This window comes from Mollisia scopiformis, assembly GCF_001500285.1.
Source record: "Mollisia scopiformis unplaced genomic scaffold LY89scaffold_42, whole genome shotgun sequence".
NCBI classification, from domain to species: domain Eukaryota; kingdom Fungi; phylum Ascomycota; class Leotiomycetes; order Helotiales; family Mollisiaceae; genus Mollisia; species Mollisia scopiformis.
The window spans coordinates 44,154-61,980 of NW_017263622.1; the positions used below are offsets into that span (position 1 = coordinate 44,154).

The window sequence follows — 17,827 nt, forward strand, 5'->3', positions numbered from 1 at the left end:
GCTATGATAGGATGATCTTGGTCAACAGAGCTGGAAAAAGTGGCTTGTTTGAATCGTTTCCTAGATATCCTGTACTTCTATTAGCTGGAGCTCGCAATCATCCCAACTCTTTAAGCATGACTGTTCATACTGTTCCTGTCTCTGACTTCGCCACACCCCGCCTAACTCAGCCGGCGAATATCCGCACACAGGAAGTTGTGGTATAGTTTTGAATAAGCAAAAGTATTTCACACAATAAGATAGCTCGATAGTTCAGTTAGTAGAATACATGCTTTGGGTGTTCCTACAAACAAGCATGTGGTCCTAGGTCCAATTCCCAGTCGAGCCCATCACCCTTTTTTAGCACTCGCTTCTTTAGAGGCAGAAAGACGACAACGAAAATAAACGGCCACAGCTAAATTTAGTTGATCTAAGTAAGTACTTCCAGCTCAATCTTTATATATCAAACGGATGCGCATTAGAGAAATATCAAGAATATTTCACACGCAGATTTCAATGCTGTGCTCAATCAACATTTGCTGACATGGAACGCTCGCATGTATGCATACGAGGGCAGCCACTTGGGCGCGAAGCTCCTCTTCCCACGTTCTCACGAGAAAGGAAATCCCATAAATTCCAGCACAGATATTGTTCTTGCAGGTAACCTCTGAGACCTATGGCCACTTAAAATTTGCAGACAACGAGGATGCAGCCACCATTCAACAACCAAAAAGACTCTTGTAGACCTTGGAAAATTGGATCAAGTCTATATTATGCTACAAGTTCAGACACCACGTTGCCTGTTCGCTACTTGGCAAAGGAAAGACTCGCCGTCCCAACCTGCCTTTTCCCAATCCAGCTAGAGAAAACTAGAATACCTTTCACAGCACCAAATTCAATCCTGACGTCAAACTCCATTTTATAGCATTTCTTTCCGTCTTTGTAAGTGGACTCAAGTGTGTTTAAATCAACCTCAGAGTAGTCGACTTTGATCTCTCCGACTTGGACTACGCCTATATTTGTCTTAAGTCAAGACCAACAAATAGAAGGGGTGATGCTTACGCTCGTGTTCCACCGAGAGAGGGGCTGTGTCGAGATTGCAGCTGTAGAGCTCGACAGTTTGGGTGAAACTGCTCGATCCTTCTTTGTGGGTGAAATATAGCGATTGACTTCGAACTGTCTTGGTTGTGACATTCTCGCCCTAGTGAGTGCATATATTAGTTTCTTGCACTGGTACTAAGCACTGTTGACCAACCTTTGCAATCTTCCAGACCATTTCCTGGATACGCCTCTGGTCTTCTTGATCGAGAAAAGGGTCGATGTAGGCTTTGGTAGCGTCGTCAACTCCTTCGTCAAAAGTTCTGCCTACCTCATAGCCGTAGTGACGCCGTTGCTTCTTCAGCGATGGCGCGGTACCTGCAAGGCCTCGTAGCGCTGCGCCTCTCGCGATGGCCGCTTGACTGCAGACTTCCTATCAGCACAGAAAGATCAAGCGGGATGGAGAATAATACGGTGCGGGTGGACATATGAGCTTGATGCCTCCATTGGTCTTGCACCACGCTCCGAGCTTCTCGAACAGGTAAGGAGAATCACCGAATCCGCCGACGAGAACGATGCGCTACGAAAATTAGCAAGTAGGCTCTCTCCGGGATTTGTTTGCTCACATCGATGTCATGATTGAGTTTTGAAGCTTCTTGGACTTGAGCTTTCACCAGAGCTATGACTTGGCTGATGACAGGATCAAACAGCGACTGCATATCAGCCCTACTGTTGTCAGCGGATAAAAAGGATACGGACGGATATAATTCGCACAGAGAAAGCTTCACGGTTCCATCGTCGTCATCGTAGTGCGCGGGATTTTTGGAAACCAGCTTCAGCGGCCCGATCCCCTTTTCTTTATCAAAGCCCTTTGGAAAGTCTCTCTTGACTCGCTCAAAAGACTGCATGAACTTGCTTCCTGGGCCGGTCTTCTTCGGGTCCAATTTCTTGAATGACTCACCGAAACGAGTAGTCATGAGAGTGTGTAAATTGCGGTCGATGTATGTAGCTCCGCACTTTCCACCTGATCAGTGTCAGTGAAAACCCTATATGACTGCTCTTCGTAACGTTACCTTCTCCCACCACAAGCTCCTCGAAGTCCAGCAGTGGATAAGTCGCAGTGACAGAGTAAGTGGTTAAATCCACTGTCCCACCACCACAATCGCAGATCATGATGTCCTCGCCAGCCTTGGAAATTAGCAAATAACTTTACCTTCATCAACGGTGATGGATAACGTACCTTTAAAGAATCTGGGGCACCTGGTGCTGTGAGTTTCTTGAGAGCACAGATTGCAGCAGCTTCTGGCTCCGGTATAACATTGATTGAGTCCATTGAGCGAGACGCAAAACCAGCGCCTTTGGCTGCTTCTCGGGTTGCATCTTGTGCTTCGTCTAGCCAAGTAGCAGGCACGGTAATCCAACATTCCATAGGAGTAAGCTTCATGAAGTCTGCCCCATTTTCCTTGTCGAGTCGAGCAAAGACAAAATTGCGAACCTCGCGAAGGTAGTCCTCGCAGACTTGTTGAGCAGACTTGCCCTTGGGTAGTTCCATCATGCCTTTTCTGACAATGTTTGTCAGAGTCGGGTCATCGTATTTGCCTTTGGGCGCATTCTTGTCAAGCAAAAGTTTTGTCCAAGAGTAAGACTTCATTCCTGGCTCCACCATGAAACCCCATTTAACTCCTTGGAAGTTGTTCTCGCTTCCATAAGCAATGACAGTAGGAGTCTTCCACTCGAAGTCTCTGTCTCTGCCATCTCCTGGCCATGTTTGCACAGTGGCAATATCATTCAGTTCGGACTCGTTGGAGAAGACATAGCTGATGCCTGGAGAAAGTCAAACAAATATTGCTATAAATTCATGGATACTTACCAGTATAGGTGGTACCATAATCAATTGAAAGAATGCATTTAATTCTGTTCGATGCGGACAACAAAGTGCGATTGGGAAGCTTCCCAAACTTACGATTGGGAAGTTCGACCTCGTGCGGCAGTGAGTCGGGTTCGAAAGGCATGATTATCTGATGCAACGAGAAGATTTTTTGACTTGTTGTGGAAACTCGAGAATAAAAGGGCATTGACTTTATCTTGGATCTATAGGTGCAAATACCAGTTCCAAAGTCTGCCCAAGACTAGAGGTTCTAAAAGGACTTCACTGTTGAAACTAGGGCAAGCGCCCCAGCCTCCACAACATTGAATCAACCTTGCCGCAGTGTCTCATATCATGCACTGGACTGAATGATTTCTTCTGTCCGTGGAGATAGGCGGAGTTTGGGCCGCCTTCGGGTCTTTGCATTTCCCTCTTTTGGACGCTCGTACACAGATTCAAACTTCTGAGAGTACGGATTGGTCCTTTTCAGCCTCACACTCCCGCCATATATGAAACATAAAACATTGGCCTCTCAGCCGCAATTTCTGATTCAAATGCGAGCGCAGATCCGCTCCAACCATAGGTCTGAGCATTCGGTGAGCTCGTTGGCAACCTTGGCGGCTTCGTATTATGCAGCCACCAACAATGTGGTTTCTCAATGACATGGTCTCAATCAACCTCGGGGAATAATGCAGAGAGCAGGATGGAACTGCCGCACTGCGGAGCCTAGCCACCCCAGCTGCAGCTGCTTGGTACTGTCAATTCTTCACTCATTAAGTCCCGGTTCCCCCAGTAAAGAGCACTCTATAGGATCTGAGTGTGAACGCAAAAAATGTCTGATAGTGCAAGATCTCGCAGACACCATGAGCAACGGGAGAGTCAACACTTTCCGGGAGGCTCATCCAGTCGCCAGGTTAGTCGATGCAAACATTTTGATCCTAGATATCGCTTCACTGCTAATATGAATATGCAGCCAACCAGCGACTATCCGATGGATTCGACTAATCCCACGACCGCAGAGCAGGCAGCCAGAGCAGCGGTAGAAGTAAATATGGAGACTTATCAAAGAATGCCAGCTAACATGACACAGGGGCGAGGGAGACCGACTGCGGCACCTCATGGAGACCAGGTTCAGTACGAAGATCCTATGGACTATGAACAAAGTACACAACCTGGTGTTCGCTCAATAAAGGTAAATGCAAAACAACGCATCTTGGAATTGATTTGGCCTGGACAATAACACTCCGTGCCAGGTGACTTACATTCGAGAGGTCACTAGCCCGAGGGGATCCACTGTCCCAACGGACCTCCCTGGAAGTTGGACTGAAGTGGACTCACCGGGACATCAGCCCGACAGTTACAGTTCGCGAAACGATGCACATCCAGAGACAGGATCACGTGAAGATCCCGACAATCAGAGGCCCACAGACTCTCGACGATCTGGAACGACGAGCGACACCTCAAAGTCTTATACCAGACGTGGCCAAGAGCAAAAAGACGAGAGCATGTTTTACGGAGGGATATTAAGCCTTTTTCGCGGGAACGGAATATCCGCACAAGACGAGAAGAAAGTCAAAAGGGAAGTTACAGAGCTGAAGACGAGAAACCAAAAATTAACCCAGGACAAAACATTGCTCGCCCAAACCAATCAACGACAATCCGAAAGACTCAGCGAGGTCACGAATCAGAGCAGTGTCAGATTCAATACCATTGCGCGGCAGAAAGAGGAGCTCACCTCATTGCGACTGGAGGTCAAACAGTTGAAATTGGATCATCAAGGCATGGAAGATCAAATTCGGACAGCACAGCTTGCAATGAGCAAGAAGTCCTCCAAGCCCAAAATTGACCTTACAGACGAAGAAAGAACAATCAAGGGGAATTTTATGAATCTCCACGATGAAGTGAGGAAATGGGCTAAACGGTGGGGATCTGCGAATTTCTCCGTATTTGAGAATCTCTCCCCAGAAAAGAAGGAAATCTTCTTGCTGGAGTTAGGTAAAGTCGTAACTCTTGAAGATGGTTGCATACCTCAATGCTTGACAAGGGAAGAGATGTCGACCAGAACATCTGTTCTTTGCGTGTCTGCACTGCTCGGACGATATATCTGCGCGGAAGTCCTCGACGCCCCCTTTCGACCCCTAAGGTCGCTTTTTGATACAGCAACAGGAGACGCTCTGGATATAGCTGAGAGACAGCAGATCTCAACACATAGCCCAAGAGTGGTATTGGGTGACGGCTTTCTAGAAGCAGTCTACCAAAGGCTGTCTGATGGTAAGAACCGTTCTCAAGATATTGTCCTCAGACTGATGCGTCGCAGTAAATCGGAGCAGAGCTCAAGTGTGGAGAAGCGATCTCATGTCCATACTGGATCCCTCATCAGGCTCAAGCGTAGCTGCCAATGTGTTACAAACCCAAGAAGAAGCTGCAGATCGTCGGGCACAGGCAGCAAGAGACCTTACTTCGACGTTCTTGAACACAGCCGTAAGCGTTCTACTACCAGACGTTGAACCAGAGCAAGTCGTCAATCGTCACGAAGAGCTGCAGACAATCTTTCGGAAGTCCCTGGACATGGCAGGTCGGCTATGGAAGCAATTGACGATTGTGAAATGCACATATCTGGAGGACCTGAAGCAGTCAGCATTTAACTACGACTCTGACTTGATGGACGCACATGCTTTTCATAAACTAGGATTTGATGACGAGGATGAGGATGAACATCGGCTAGACAACCACCTTGTCCGTATTATGGTGTTTCCAGCAATCAAAGCTTATGGAAATAGCGACGGCGAGAAGTATACGCAAGATCGGGTTTGGGGAAAAGCCATCGTCTGGTTGGATGAATGATTGGAATGAATGATCCTGTACCTAGATTCGCTGTCATGGAACGCTTGCTTGCGTGGATTTATACAAGTCAAGCCACTCGGGCGCTCCTAAAAGGTGCAGGCTTCGCCGTCTCCATCTTCCCAGCAAGAAGTCAGCGTTCCCGCAGAGTTTCAGCATACGAGCATGTCAGAACTCAAAGAATTAAGCTCGTATCTCCGCAAATTCGCTCCGTGATAGTATACCGCTGAAAATGATCTGCATCGGTTTTGTGGCGGTTGGCGAGACCTTATTCCTAATCCGGCTGTTTTGCGAGCGGTGACGTTGAAATCTGACTGCAGATCTTGTCCTTCTCTGCATCTCTACATGAAATCCTTGCTTCAGAAGCTGAATACGATATTTCGAAGTAGAACGTTCAACATCGATGATTTGGCCTTCAAAACCCGTCAGGGTCAAGCTGAATTCGGCAGATTGAAATACGAGCATTTCCCCTTGTTCTTCACTATCTTTGGAAATGACTAAGCCACTTTGATATGCTTGCAGTGTTGCACACTCACGTCCAGGATATCTTCAGCCCTAAATGTTCATACCTACAAGAACCACGTTCCTGCCAAGGGTGCTTGCCACCGAAGGATCATTTCGAAAAGCTTAAGTAGAACATCGTAGCTTCGCTGAGTCGTCCTTGGCTTCAATTTCATCTCTTGTGTCAAACCTCTTCCAATAATCCCGAAACCATGGTCGGGGCTAAGAGCCTAGGCTGCTTGGAATGCAAGCGCCGGAAAGTAAAGGTTTGTGCCTGCATGTGAATGACAAAGAAGCCAAAGTGCCGCAAGCCACTGCTGACTCGAATATCAGTGTGATCAACGCTTCCCGAAGTGTGCAAATTGCGAGCGTGTCGGCCGATGGTGCTCCGGTCCCAAGTCTCACTTCATCCGCTTTGTTCGTCCCGGAGCCGAAGAGCACATGAACACGGTAACAGTCAGCCAGTATCAGTCACTCAAATCTCCAAGAAGTACTGTTTCAGAGCGGTTGTCGGCAGACCTCGTCCGCCAGCTGCGAGACATTGACAACGTTGGCTACCAATTGCAATGTTTCGGGGTATTCGTCTCCTTTCTTCCAGCACGAATAGGGCACAATCGTGCCCTTGATGCTGCTGTGAAATGCTTGCTCCAAGTCCATTCTGCAATGATTCGGGGCAAAACTTTGACTACCCACACGGAAGGTTTAGACAGCTACAACGAATCAATTGCTTTGATCAGGAAGGATCTTAACGATAAGCAAACTCAGACGAACGCCGAGACAGTATGTGCTGCGTTGATACTTTCAACATATGAGGTAATGCCTGCGACCTTTAACTTGTCCTTTCTATCTTTTACTGACCATATCTTCAGCTGTACAAAAGGGACCATTGTCATTCCTGGGTAACACATGCTGGAGGCGTCGCTGCAATTCTGCAATGTTGGGGTCCAGACCGCTTCGTTTCGGACTTCGAAATGGCGCTCTTTGCGTCACATTACGGATCTACTGTAAATTAATCAGGTGTCCTTGTCAATGATGACGCATTCTAACCTCTGATAGGTTTCCACTTCGATAATTTATGGGAAGTCGTGCTTCCTCGACGCTCCAGAATGGCATGCTTTGCGAGGCAGGTGTCTGAAAACATTTCCTGGACTCGACAAATATACAATGGACTGCTTGACTGCTCTAGCGAGACTTCCAAATCTTCTACAGAGTATCAGGAAATCAAAGGCAAGTGCGCGGCGCCCGATCTGGTCTCGTGAGCAGCTACAACTTGCGCAAGAGTTCAAGGCCATGGTCTCCCAGCATGCCCTGAAACTACATCTCGACTTCCTCAATCCGGAACTCATCTGGGAACGAGCCAGCACTTCCTCGTATTCAAATCAAACTATGTTAGTATTCGCAAAGCCTAGGATAGCTTTTCGTTACAACTTTTACTGGGCTGTAACAATCATTGCGAATAAAATCTTGTTGGCGTTTGGTGAAGACGACCAATCGCTGGTGGAAGAGTATAGGGACGCTGCAGAAGACATATGTAGATCCTTTGAATACCTCCAGACGCTCAGACCATTGGGTATTCTATGGTTGAACTTTGCAGCTTCAATGGCATATGGAGTATCTGGAGAAGCTACCCGCCAACGAATTGTGGAAGAGATGGAAGAGGCGTTATTTCCTATCCAGATAGAGGCTACGGAGACTGTTTTGAATATGAGTTATAACATGTTGACGGGAGGGATTGATGAGATCGAGCAGATCCGGGAGTTCGATACGTTCTACAATGGTTAGGATGGTTTGGAAATATAGAGGGGTAGAACAGCTTAACCACTTCGACTTGAAGCGAATACTGAACTTGCATTTTCTCCACAGCATCACTAGGTTGTGGTCTATGATTAAAAAGTGATACCATAAAGCATGTTTTAGTCCAGTCCAGAAGAAAGGAGAGCAAAAGGCTTTGGAGAAGGAGAGGAGAGGAGAAGTTTGGACTTAGTCTCGCCGAGGTTTACCCGTCTGCGTGAAAATGAACGCAGTCGACGTCCCTTCGATATCGATTTGCTATCTGCGATGTCAACAAACACCACCAAACGAAGCTTCACAGATTTGGAATCATATGCCTCTGAGAGTGAGGACAGGCCGCACGCCCAAGATCTGCAAGCTAGGCACATCATCCACAACCTCGACCTGGCAGCACTCCGCGAGATTGCCCTCTATGCATATACCTCGGACAACGAAATCGCGACGTATATAGACTCGAGATACAATACCCCCTCCCGTTCGAAGCCACTAGAGCCTCCGAAGAGCTTCCACTCGTATACTGAGTCGTGCTGGGAGATCCTGAATGTTACATACCCTGCTTTGAAAGCAACGTCAGATTCAACGCTTTACGAACTACGGACCCAAGTGCCAGAGGTGTTGGAGAAGAGCCGTTGTTTGATCATCGAATCTGCCGGTCCAAGAACACTATGGGAAACGAGAAGGAATCCTCTCGAAGCTTTGCGCAAGATCTGCAGGAATGTTATGCTCTGCGTTGACGGAGACCTACAACAGGACATTGTGGAGGATGGGAAGACACTGCCAGGTTTCGCCGACGCGATGTACAAAATTGCTGACGAAATGACGAAGGAAGAACGCACACGATATAAAGATGAGGGTCTTTGCGGCAAGATGTCCCAGCTGAAGGATGAGTGCGATTGGTTGGCCAATGTCCCTGCTTTGGAAAAGCTACTGGCTATCTTTGAGTTCGTAGGGCAAGACCAAGATTTTGGACGTATTATCTCTGTGGTGGAAGCCACAAGTCCTCGAGCTAGGAAGAGAAGAAGGCAGGCATATTACCAGTCTTCCACTGGTGGACGAAGCATATTTCAGCTACCTCTTCGAGGATCCGGCTCGTAGAGTACTGCGAAGAAGGGGGCAGCAGCAAGTCTAAGGCGTTAATGTCCCAGGCGTAAAGGACATTGGGGATCACGAGGTCCAGTGGCTTCACAACTGATCTGGCAAACAATCGCGGTATGCTGCGTGGTCAGATTCATTTAAACGTGTTACCAGGCGAGACACAATGCATCCAAATTGGTATATCATGTTCCTCTGCATAATGGATTGTTGTGCTTCGGCTCTCCGAAAGGTGTAATCACGCTTCTATGCAGCCTTACAAACTACCTATGCCATTACAGCCACTAGGTTCAGCCAAGATATTGCATCCAATGGCCCGCAATAAGTCCTCATCAAGTCAACTTTTTGGTGGCCTATTCCGATGAGGCTTCTCAAACGAAGTGCGAACTCTTGGTCTTCTCTGACTGGAGCAGCAAGGGCTGGTTGTATGGTATGAAGCAACACAAGCTTAAATTCGATTCTCTGCGTTTCTTGCTTTCTCTCTTCCTATCCCAGATCGCGTTTAATGACAATCCCGAGTTAGAAGCTGGAATGTCATAACCAAGGCCCGGGTGACATTCTATAGTAGCATGAAGCCTAGAATGAAACAAGGGTCACCAGGGCTTCGCAGAGCAGGTCTTATTCATAGCGGCCTCTCCCAAGTCGCTGTCATTCCTGCATAGCCTGTGAGCAAACCTGAATAAGAAAATGGCAAAGACTGGTGCTCAGGGTTAGCGTAGATCTTTCATGGAGACAATGTGGTGGAGATACAGGTGACAGCCTTTTGATACAAGTGTAGCTTCGAAGAGCTACTGGATATTAATGCCTCCAGATGAGTTGCAGATACATGTGCGACTCCTTTGTCAATGTCCATGTTCCATCTCCGGGAGACATTTTTGAGACGCTGATGTCCTCACGTCATCCTATTTTCCTTCTTGACTCTTTGTTCGAGATGTTTTGATGAAAGACAAGGGGAAACATGCCCAATGCCCAGACAATAGCGCATCTGTAAAGTTTCAAGCGTGTGCCCTCTTCTCTATGGTCTGACGTAGCTTCGTCAACTCCACTCTAAGGGAGAAAGTTCTTCATATGAGACAACAAGAACCTTTGTTACTAGAGGGCGAGATGTTTCCTCCCCAGATGAAGATCCGAACCATTCTCTTCTCGTCATCGTAGCATTTGATAATGATAGAGTTGATATTACGTTGCAGGGAAGAGCTAAAATTCTCGTTTACCTTTCTTTCAAAGGTGAACTCATGCTCCCAGCCTTAAAGGTGAATATGAAAAGGAACCGAGAAATTATGACGCGACAAATAGGTCTGTAAGGCTTTGAACTGTTCAGCTTTTTTCTTCCTCCACTTCCTCTGTCGCAACTCAACTCTCCACCAAAATGTCATCGCTGACCTCGCTCGCGACCTGCGAGACACCCAATACCTCGTTAATTCCCTTGATTGCCTCTATTCCACAGAGCAAATTCTCGGTCATGCGCTCAACGCAACCCAATGCTAGAGGCGATCACCTTCGAGTAGGATCAATTGCGCTCTTCTGTCAAAACCCAACGCGGAAGTCAATTATTCGATGCAAGCGTGAGGATCATTGCGATGGACTGCGGCTCCACTTTGGGGGCTTGTCACATGCAGTTCTCATTCTTTCCAGAAGCAAGAATGATTCTGTAAATGACAAGGAGGAAACATGTCTGGTAGCTTGGGTGAGTGGGCGTCTCCGCAAATAAATCTAGTATCTAACGCATGAAAGGTCACGTCTCATGGTCATGCCTCTCTGGCAAGTTATGTCAAGAACTACGAGCAAAGCTCAAGCATGCAGAGATCCATTCCGATTGAGCATTATGAGGATGCGAATTGCGTCCAGATTCTCCGACTATTGCGTGGCAAGCTCAACAAGCAATCATATGTCATGGTTGATCATGCTTTCGAGATTCCGGTATCAATGCTTCGCAGCTATGTCTCATGTGTTGGAAAAGCTCGCGCCTTCCGACTCCAGGAATCAAGCTATATCACCTTGATGCAATCTTTCGGCATGGCTGCGCAAGACTACCGCCCTCAACCGTATCGTCACTTTCAATCGTTCGCATCCCCACCACTAGCAATTGGCGAACAAGAGGATGACAAACCACACATTCGTTATGCACTCAGCATCAACATCACTGAAACGTACGCAAACAGCCACACATACTCCGGTTCTCGATCAGCTACAGTCGTTCCTCCACGCCGAGCCGAGTCATCTTACTACTCATACCAAACCTCCGAGTTCGTCTCCTTCCCAGCTCTCCCGCCATCGCCAAATCAATCTCCTTGTCGCGGAGAATGCAAGTCACCAGGCTCGAGATTGGGCATGATGTTGGATGAGAATTCACCTTTGCTACCGGCTCCAGCCACCTACCGTCCAAGAGAGCACGTGAGATTTGGCGAGAGGGTCGGGACATGGCTTACACTCTTGTTTGCGGTGCTCACTCTTGGCTTGATTATTTTCTTCTGGATTGTTGTAGAGGAATTTGGTGTTTGGTCTGGTGATGGTGATGTGGTAGTCGGGGCTACGATGAGGCGTTAGTGATGGGCGCAGCAGGAGTTTCGGGAGCACCGTGATGAATGCAAAGGACAGGTGATTTTGACAATTAGAAAACGATAGACAAACAATAGAATAGAAGTCAGAACGATTTTGTCAGTTCAACATGTGATTTACTCGTAGCTTGTTGCCAGCGTGCTCACACTTAGATTCATAGATGACGATTGCTTGCCATCAGACTGCCAGATTGCGAAGCTGAATACGTCGACTCTGTTATACTTACACTCAAGCTTCATCTCCAATCATTGGCCTGTCTGGAAGTACGGTTCCACCAGGCACTCACCCGAGTCACCCCTTGATTATAACTTTCATTGCACAAGGCAGATCTCTGCTGTGGGCGGTCGGGTTGCACTCACTTAGATCAAGTCTGTACTTTCACCCGTAGTGAAATTTTGACTGGGGTAATCGGATAAGGGAACTCTATAGCGCGGCCTGGAGCTTTATTTTAACCAACCACTCTTTTCCAAAATGGTTATCTCCATGCCAACCTTTCCATCTTGCATGAGTTATGTCTATATAGCGCATAATGATAACTCTTCTTCGATGGTACTGATCCCGGGATTGTCATTGCGAGAAGAATTTTGAGCGTTCGTGAGAATTTGTTCATGGCAGAAATATTTTGGGTTGTTTTGGACATAAGAGAAAGAGACATGCGCCCTCAAAGCGAAGCCCCATTTGGGAATATAAATCGAAACATTTCCCAAGATTCCAAGCCTTGGGTCGTGAGTTCTTCGGACGATAGTAGAACAGGAGAAGCTTTCACCTTTCACATGCTCGATTTGCAAGGATAGACTTGCTGCTGGTGGAGGAATACATAAAACGATGACAGTAGAACGTACCGAAGGCGAGTGGTTCAGCAAGCATATTGGAGCTTAGTGCACTCTAGAAGGTCACACTTTCAAGTAATGGCTTCTTGCGCGAGACTAATTATTACTCCTTGTATGGAAGAAAGAGACGCTAAAGAACGAATAACATGTTGGCGTGATTCTTCCGATTACTTTAAGAGGACATATGTGCCACTTTCTCAATAATACATTTTTAATCGCAATACTTTATTTAATAGCAAGCCATTGCTACACAGACCCTCGAACACAATTACTTACATTCTAATCATCAGGAAACTCATTGAGGTAATGATCAGATTGCAATTGTGCGCCCAAAAGCATTTCAACCCCGATTGAACGTAAACTTCCATTCAACATGCAGCGCAATCCATCTAGTCTGAGACTCAATAGAGGGCAGAATAGAGGCAGAGCGGGTAGAGCCACTCGCGTAGATACGCAACCCGCCATTGCGACCCCAATAACAGGCTCTTCTGTTTGTGTCGAGCACGTCGCGGTTGGCTGTATTTGTAACCTTCCAAATCAAAGCCAGGTGTTTGAACCTGTTTATTGCGTTCGTTCACATAACTGCCAACAGCCGAGCTTGCCATCGGAAGGTTTCAGACACCCAGTCGTCATCTCCGAACTGTACCAGAGAGAAGATGGCGACATCATGGCCAAGTTCCAATTGGTGAGTTGCACTCTCTTCTTGACTCCTGTGAACTGGCATTGGCGGGGACCGCGTCTTCAGGTATCAACCTGGCGAGGCGGATATCCACATTCGGTTTCCCAAAGACGTCAAGGTGAAAGAGATCACAGACTCTGGCAAGACATAGTGATTATGGATGGTGACGACGACTGTGTGGAAGAAGCAGAACACCCGAGAGAATCTCTGCAAGAGTGGTGAGAGTGGAGAATATCGTTATTGTGACGAAAACGTTGCCGCATGGGCCTTTGGGGAAAGTACTGTGGTGTGGTATAGGAAGGTCTGTTTTGGATTGAAATTTTTCTATTATCTGTCTAGATATGTTACTGCTGGACCTGGGGAAAGAGTGAACAGGGACGAGGTTGGGGTGGAAGACTTCGGGTGTCTGCGTGGATCAGACATCTTACAACAGGCCAAGAAACAAAAGGAAGAACGTTGGCCAGATGGTTCTCATCTCACTGTGGTTACCTCAACATGACTTGGCTCTGTTTGGGTGCTGCATCCTCCAAAGTCTTCAAGTGCTTGTAATCATGCAACGATCTCGAAGGCAGCAAAGATCTCGGAAGAGTGAAGCCAGAAAAAGCTTGGTGACACCAGGATTCCCGACCCAGAAAGCAATTCTGAAAAGGAAAGGCCGCCTTAAAATAAAGCTTCTCGTTATGGGGAGGAAATCATTTTCATCAATCATTCTAGAGGCGATGTTGTATGATGCTGACTTGTTCACAACCGCGAAAATTCACCATGTAGATGAGTAAATCACTGAACGATAAGTAGGTAGATGCCATTATGGACGTATGCCGTACATAGAGATTAGCATATCGATTAGCTTGCTAGGTAATCTCTAAGGATAATAGATGAAGTAAAATCTTTTCACACCAAATATTTAATGCAGACAATAGGAAGTCATCTCTTTTTGCTCGCCAAATTTACCTGATCTTCACCGCACTTGAATTAGCTTCGGAGACGCTAAGATCGGTGCAAAACGACAGCCTTCTTGCATACTTGCTCGATCAATTTGCCCGGCTCAAAATAACAAATCTTAGCTTGCAATTCCTTCAGCACCCCACACCAAGGTTTGCTCTCTCTATCTAATTTTTCAACACCGATCACAAAAGGCTATCGATATTGTTGAATCTTCAAGCGATGATAATTCGACAGTACTGTTACAAACATCTCGAATCCGACTAATCACCAACCCGCATTGAATATGCAGAGCAATGCCCCACGTCCGAGTGCAAGTACTGCAAGAAGAAATCGACGCCTTCGACGCGCAGGCCAAATGGGGCTTGGAGCAGGCCATGCAAATACCTTGGCCAATCATAGAGCAAATAGCCCAAGACCTCAGTTCACACCAACAGATATCGCATCCGTTCGCATCGAGCATACGGCGGTAGGAAACGTGTGCTGGTTAACTGATCAGAGTAAAGTGCCTGAAGATGTACGATGCGTCCATAACCATCACTGCATCGAGCCATACATGAGAGCGGACGGATATCGGCATCCAGTTCTGATTACAGGTTTATATCAGAGGGAAGGCTCCTCGGCGCTGGGTGATATTATGGCAAGGTTCCAATCAGTATGTCAGCATCTCAAATTCACTCCCCTTGGTGATTGGTACCAACCCTCTGATTTTTGTATCCTTCCAACAACATGAATTCGACTAAAAATATCTTTTGATAGGTCTCAGCATATAATGGCGAAGATCTTGGGAGCTACATTTACGCTAAAACTTATGTGCGAAAGTTTCTGAACGTAATACCTATCCGCCAGGGCCGAGAAAGACCTGAAGATGGAGTCTTCCGAGAACCAATACCACCAGGACGTAGTCCTTCGAATTCGAAACCAATTCCTTGGTCCTCAGTTGATAAGAAAGGGGAACCCGCAACAGCTACATTCCAGTTAGAATTATCTCCCGAATCACAGCTCCTAGCAAAGCAGTCGTATGTAGATATTGAACATGTTTGGGAGGTCCCGCTCCGATATCTCAAACCATATCGGTTCCGAGGTGTCTGGAGCAAGAGCTATTCTTTTCGAATTTCTAAAGATAGCTATCATGTTATCGCAGCTAGAACCGGACAGCTTGTTCAACCATATACCCCCATAGACGTCGTAAAGGCTAGGACCTTTGTGAGTACATTGGAAGAGTGGTATGGATTTCGGCCTCCTGTGCGCGCTTTATGGTTACAGAAACCAGCCCTAGGAAGAGGACTCGACAGTGGTCATGCTCTCGACGTTAAAAGACTACAGATTACGGCCGGTAAACATACAACGCGATTCTCGGAGAAGATGAAGAACGTAAACAAGGCTGGACATGGAGAGGTCCACACTACGGAAGCTGGAGGAGTGACCGGATCGGAGCGACACTCCGCAATTCCATTCGAGTCGAATATCAGATCTCTTCAGACTGATAGGAAGTTACAAAGCTCGACAGCAACGACACCACGGTCAAGTGGTATCCTCAACCCTCGAGCAGCCACGTTCAGCCCTCGCTCCATGTCAACTCTCAAACAGACTTCTCCGATTTCCCCTCTTACCATACCACCACCGGCCTTCTTCCCAACCCACGAACCAAATTCACGAGCCCCAGAAACGTGGGAGATGCCTCTTCCTAATCACCAGACAGCCTACGTCCTGCAAGAACCCATAATTCCGATGTCTCCCTTTTTCAACTCCCTCGGTATTGGCCGAGACCGAGAATTCATCTACAAGCCAGGGGAACCACCTATTAGGATTCGATTTCCGAAGGAGATAAAACTTGAAATTATGTCTTCCAAGCTAGACATGATGCTCGTGGATGAGGATGAGGAGTTCCTCGAGGACGCCCAATGCCCTAGGGACTTCTTGGCAGATTGGTAACGCAGATTGGGTAGACTGTTTAAATTTGGGACAGATACCCCTTGGAAAAGGATACTGTAGAATTTGGGGCGCGATATTGTACGTGAAGAGACGATGTTGGAAAGACACACTTGGATGCTGTTGTGGGTATAATCATAGAGCTGAGACGACATTTGGACGTCTTTTTGGAACTGATCGAGAGGGATTATGTATGGTATCACACCGCGGATGTTACTAGAGCAGACACCGTCTTGTAAAGAAGTTAAAACATGGAGATCATTTGGGTCTCTTTTTTAATTATTGCCGTAGTCTTACGAGAGTGGTCAACACTCGACAAGCGTGGTCCCACTAACGCACACATTTACATTATCCTTCCCATCTTCCTTCCCATGACAATCGATCAGATTGGGAATCTCTCCAATATCACCACAAACTGTACAGATGTTCGCAGCTGAGACTTGAGTGACGGCTCCAGAACAAGAACCTGGCACCTGAAGTGTGAAGTGACCAGCCGCTGGAGCGCCAGTGAACGTCCCTGCTGGCAGAGTCGATGGCTTGAAAGGGTTAGCAGTTTTTCTCACGATTATTCAAGTCGGACATTCAAGTCAATGTGAGATGGGTAATAGGACGTACAAGCATAAAATTACAAGTTGTAACATCAGCAGTGTGAGAGGTGACCACGATCGTGCCACAATCGAGAGCCAGGTTGATCACCTGTCCCGCCTTGGCATTCTGGATCTCAACTGGGTCACCGGTTGGCTTGCTGCCCTTGAAAGCATCGACACGGAACGGATCATCTCGTTTTGAGAGTGTAAAGTGATGGTCTGTTGTCTCGTTGGCGGAATTTCGGAAGGTGAGTGAGAGAGGTGAGGCTATAGTGAATGGGACAATGAGAAGTGGAAAGAAGTTGATGAGTTGCATTTTGAATCAGGGGTCGTATTGGTCTTATTGAATGAGGCTGTTGCTGTATGGTAGATGAAGAACTTGTTGATGATGCACTTTTCGCGGGACATTGAAGGGTATTTATCTTCAAAAATTTCAGTTCACTCCAGGGATAACAACATCTCCAGTATCTCTTCATGGAGTCGAATAATCATCAGCCTCTGCCAAGTCTCCTTCCGAACGTCGCATTCGGTACGAGAAGCAGACAACATGGATACCAAACTTTTCGCTAAGCGCAAAACAGTTGCGAACAAACAACATTTCTGTCCTTCTATGAGATACTCGGAATTTGACTTCATCTGACACGTAGATCCAAGGCTGACAACTCTTCTAGAGGCAGAGCTTCTCCTCGTTTGTGATTCATGGCCCATATTTCCTTCCGTCATGAACTTAATTTCTCGGACGGTTAGAAATGCATGATGTGAAGGCTTTTCTCCTCTAAGCCATAAGATTTGATCAGCCTGCTATTTGACAGAGAACTTTATTACCGATATAAAATGAGCTGAACTTTGGATTGGCTCGACTTTTATGCATAAGCCTCAGTGGTTGAGAGCATAGACCAAAAGCTTGGCTGAAGCCTCAGCCTCAGAACTTCTGGGAAGTTGGTTTCATCGTGAACTCTATTCCCTTGACATCACTCGGGACAATGGAATCTGAGGTCCGACAGCTCGGCCGGACAAGTTGAAGTAACGAAGTCAAGACGGATACTCAAAGTCAAGAGCTTAGGCTCACGTGATGGACGCTATTTCAAGCTACCTATTACCAATTAATCTGCTTCAGTTTCTCGGCAACGGGGGAGTGTTTCCTTTCGATCAGCTATATTTACAACAAGGGTCTGATTGTCGCACATTG

General features: G+C 46.9%; 8 protein-coding genes and 1 non-coding gene across 9 annotated transcripts; 7 read left to right on the forward strand and 2 right to left on the reverse strand.

The window, feature by feature from the left end:
* Positions 1-241: 241 nt before the first annotated feature.
* Positions 242-328, forward strand: LY89DRAFT_t92. The gene has a single exon. It is a non-coding gene; the product is annotated as a tRNA-Pro (tRNA).
* Positions 329-786: 458 nt separating this feature from the next.
* Positions 787-3,068, reverse strand: LY89DRAFT_661851 (actin-like ATPase domain-containing protein; the record flags this gene model as incomplete). The annotated part of the gene is made up of 9 exons (XM_018212625.1): positions 2,888-3,068; positions 2,258-2,841; positions 2,091-2,205; positions 1,792-2,041; positions 1,644-1,743; positions 1,491-1,597; positions 1,235-1,439; positions 1,042-1,180; positions 787-992 (listed from the first exon to the last, which is right to left on the reverse strand). The coding sequence occupies exons 1-9, from the start codon at positions 3,027-3,029 to the stop codon at positions 787-789; spliced, it is 1,848 nt and encodes a 615-aa protein (XP_018060891.1). The 5' UTR covers positions 3,030-3,068.
* Positions 3,069-3,716: 648 nt separating this feature from the next.
* LY89DRAFT_790405 (uncharacterized protein) lies at positions 3,717-5,976 on the forward strand (the record flags this gene model as incomplete). The annotated part of the gene is made up of 5 exons (XM_018223365.1): positions 3,717-3,797; positions 3,858-3,929; positions 3,975-4,076; positions 4,138-5,155; positions 5,202-5,976. 5 exons carry the CDS (start codon positions 3,717-3,719, stop codon positions 5,726-5,728), a joined length of 1,800 nt encoding a protein of 599 aa, XP_018060892.1. The 3' UTR covers positions 5,729-5,976.
* Positions 5,977-6,254: 278 nt separating this feature from the next.
* On the forward strand, positions 6,255-8,008 carry LY89DRAFT_726427 (uncharacterized protein; the record flags this gene model as incomplete). Its single annotated transcript, XM_018219053.1, has 4 exons — positions 6,255-6,492; positions 6,560-7,039; positions 7,096-7,230; positions 7,283-8,008. The coding sequence occupies exons 1-4, from the start codon at positions 6,439-6,441 to the stop codon at positions 8,006-8,008; spliced, it is 1,395 nt and encodes a 464-aa protein (XP_018060893.1). The 5' UTR covers positions 6,255-6,438.
* An 804-nt stretch (positions 8,009-8,812) lies between these two features.
* LY89DRAFT_602963 (uncharacterized protein) lies at positions 8,813-9,112 on the forward strand (the record flags this gene model as incomplete). Its single annotated transcript, XM_018210274.1, has 1 exon — positions 8,813-9,112. The coding sequence occupies one exon, from the start codon at positions 8,813-8,815 to the stop codon at positions 9,110-9,112; it is 300 nt and encodes a 99-aa protein (XP_018060894.1).
* A 1,366-nt stretch (positions 9,113-10,478) lies between these two features.
* On the forward strand, positions 10,479-11,656 carry LY89DRAFT_790408 (uncharacterized protein; the record flags this gene model as incomplete). Its single annotated transcript, XM_018223366.1, has 2 exons — positions 10,479-10,796; positions 10,844-11,656. The coding sequence occupies 2 exons, from the start codon at positions 10,479-10,481 to the stop codon at positions 11,654-11,656; spliced, it is 1,131 nt and encodes a 376-aa protein (XP_018060895.1).
* A 1,215-nt stretch (positions 11,657-12,871) lies between these two features.
* On the forward strand, positions 12,872-13,676 carry LY89DRAFT_678627 (uncharacterized protein; the record flags this gene model as incomplete). Its single annotated transcript, XM_018213757.1, has 3 exons — positions 12,872-13,183; positions 13,244-13,395; positions 13,475-13,676. The coding sequence occupies 3 exons, from the start codon at positions 12,872-12,874 to the stop codon at positions 13,674-13,676; spliced, it is 666 nt and encodes a 221-aa protein (XP_018060896.1).
* Positions 13,677-14,405: 729 nt separating this feature from the next.
* LY89DRAFT_678628 (uncharacterized protein) lies at positions 14,406-16,054 on the forward strand (the record flags this gene model as incomplete). Its single annotated transcript, XM_018213758.1, has 2 exons — positions 14,406-14,774; positions 14,879-16,054. The coding sequence occupies 2 exons, from the start codon at positions 14,406-14,408 to the stop codon at positions 16,052-16,054; spliced, it is 1,545 nt and encodes a 514-aa protein (XP_018060897.1).
* A 302-nt stretch (positions 16,055-16,356) lies between these two features.
* Positions 16,357-16,954, reverse strand: LY89DRAFT_678629 (uncharacterized protein; the record flags this gene model as incomplete). The annotated part of the gene is made up of 2 exons (XM_018213759.1): positions 16,357-16,587; positions 16,667-16,954. The coding sequence occupies 2 exons, from the start codon at positions 16,952-16,954 to the stop codon at positions 16,357-16,359; spliced, it is 519 nt and encodes a 172-aa protein (XP_018060898.1).
* Between the last annotated feature and the right edge of the window lie 873 nt (positions 16,955-17,827).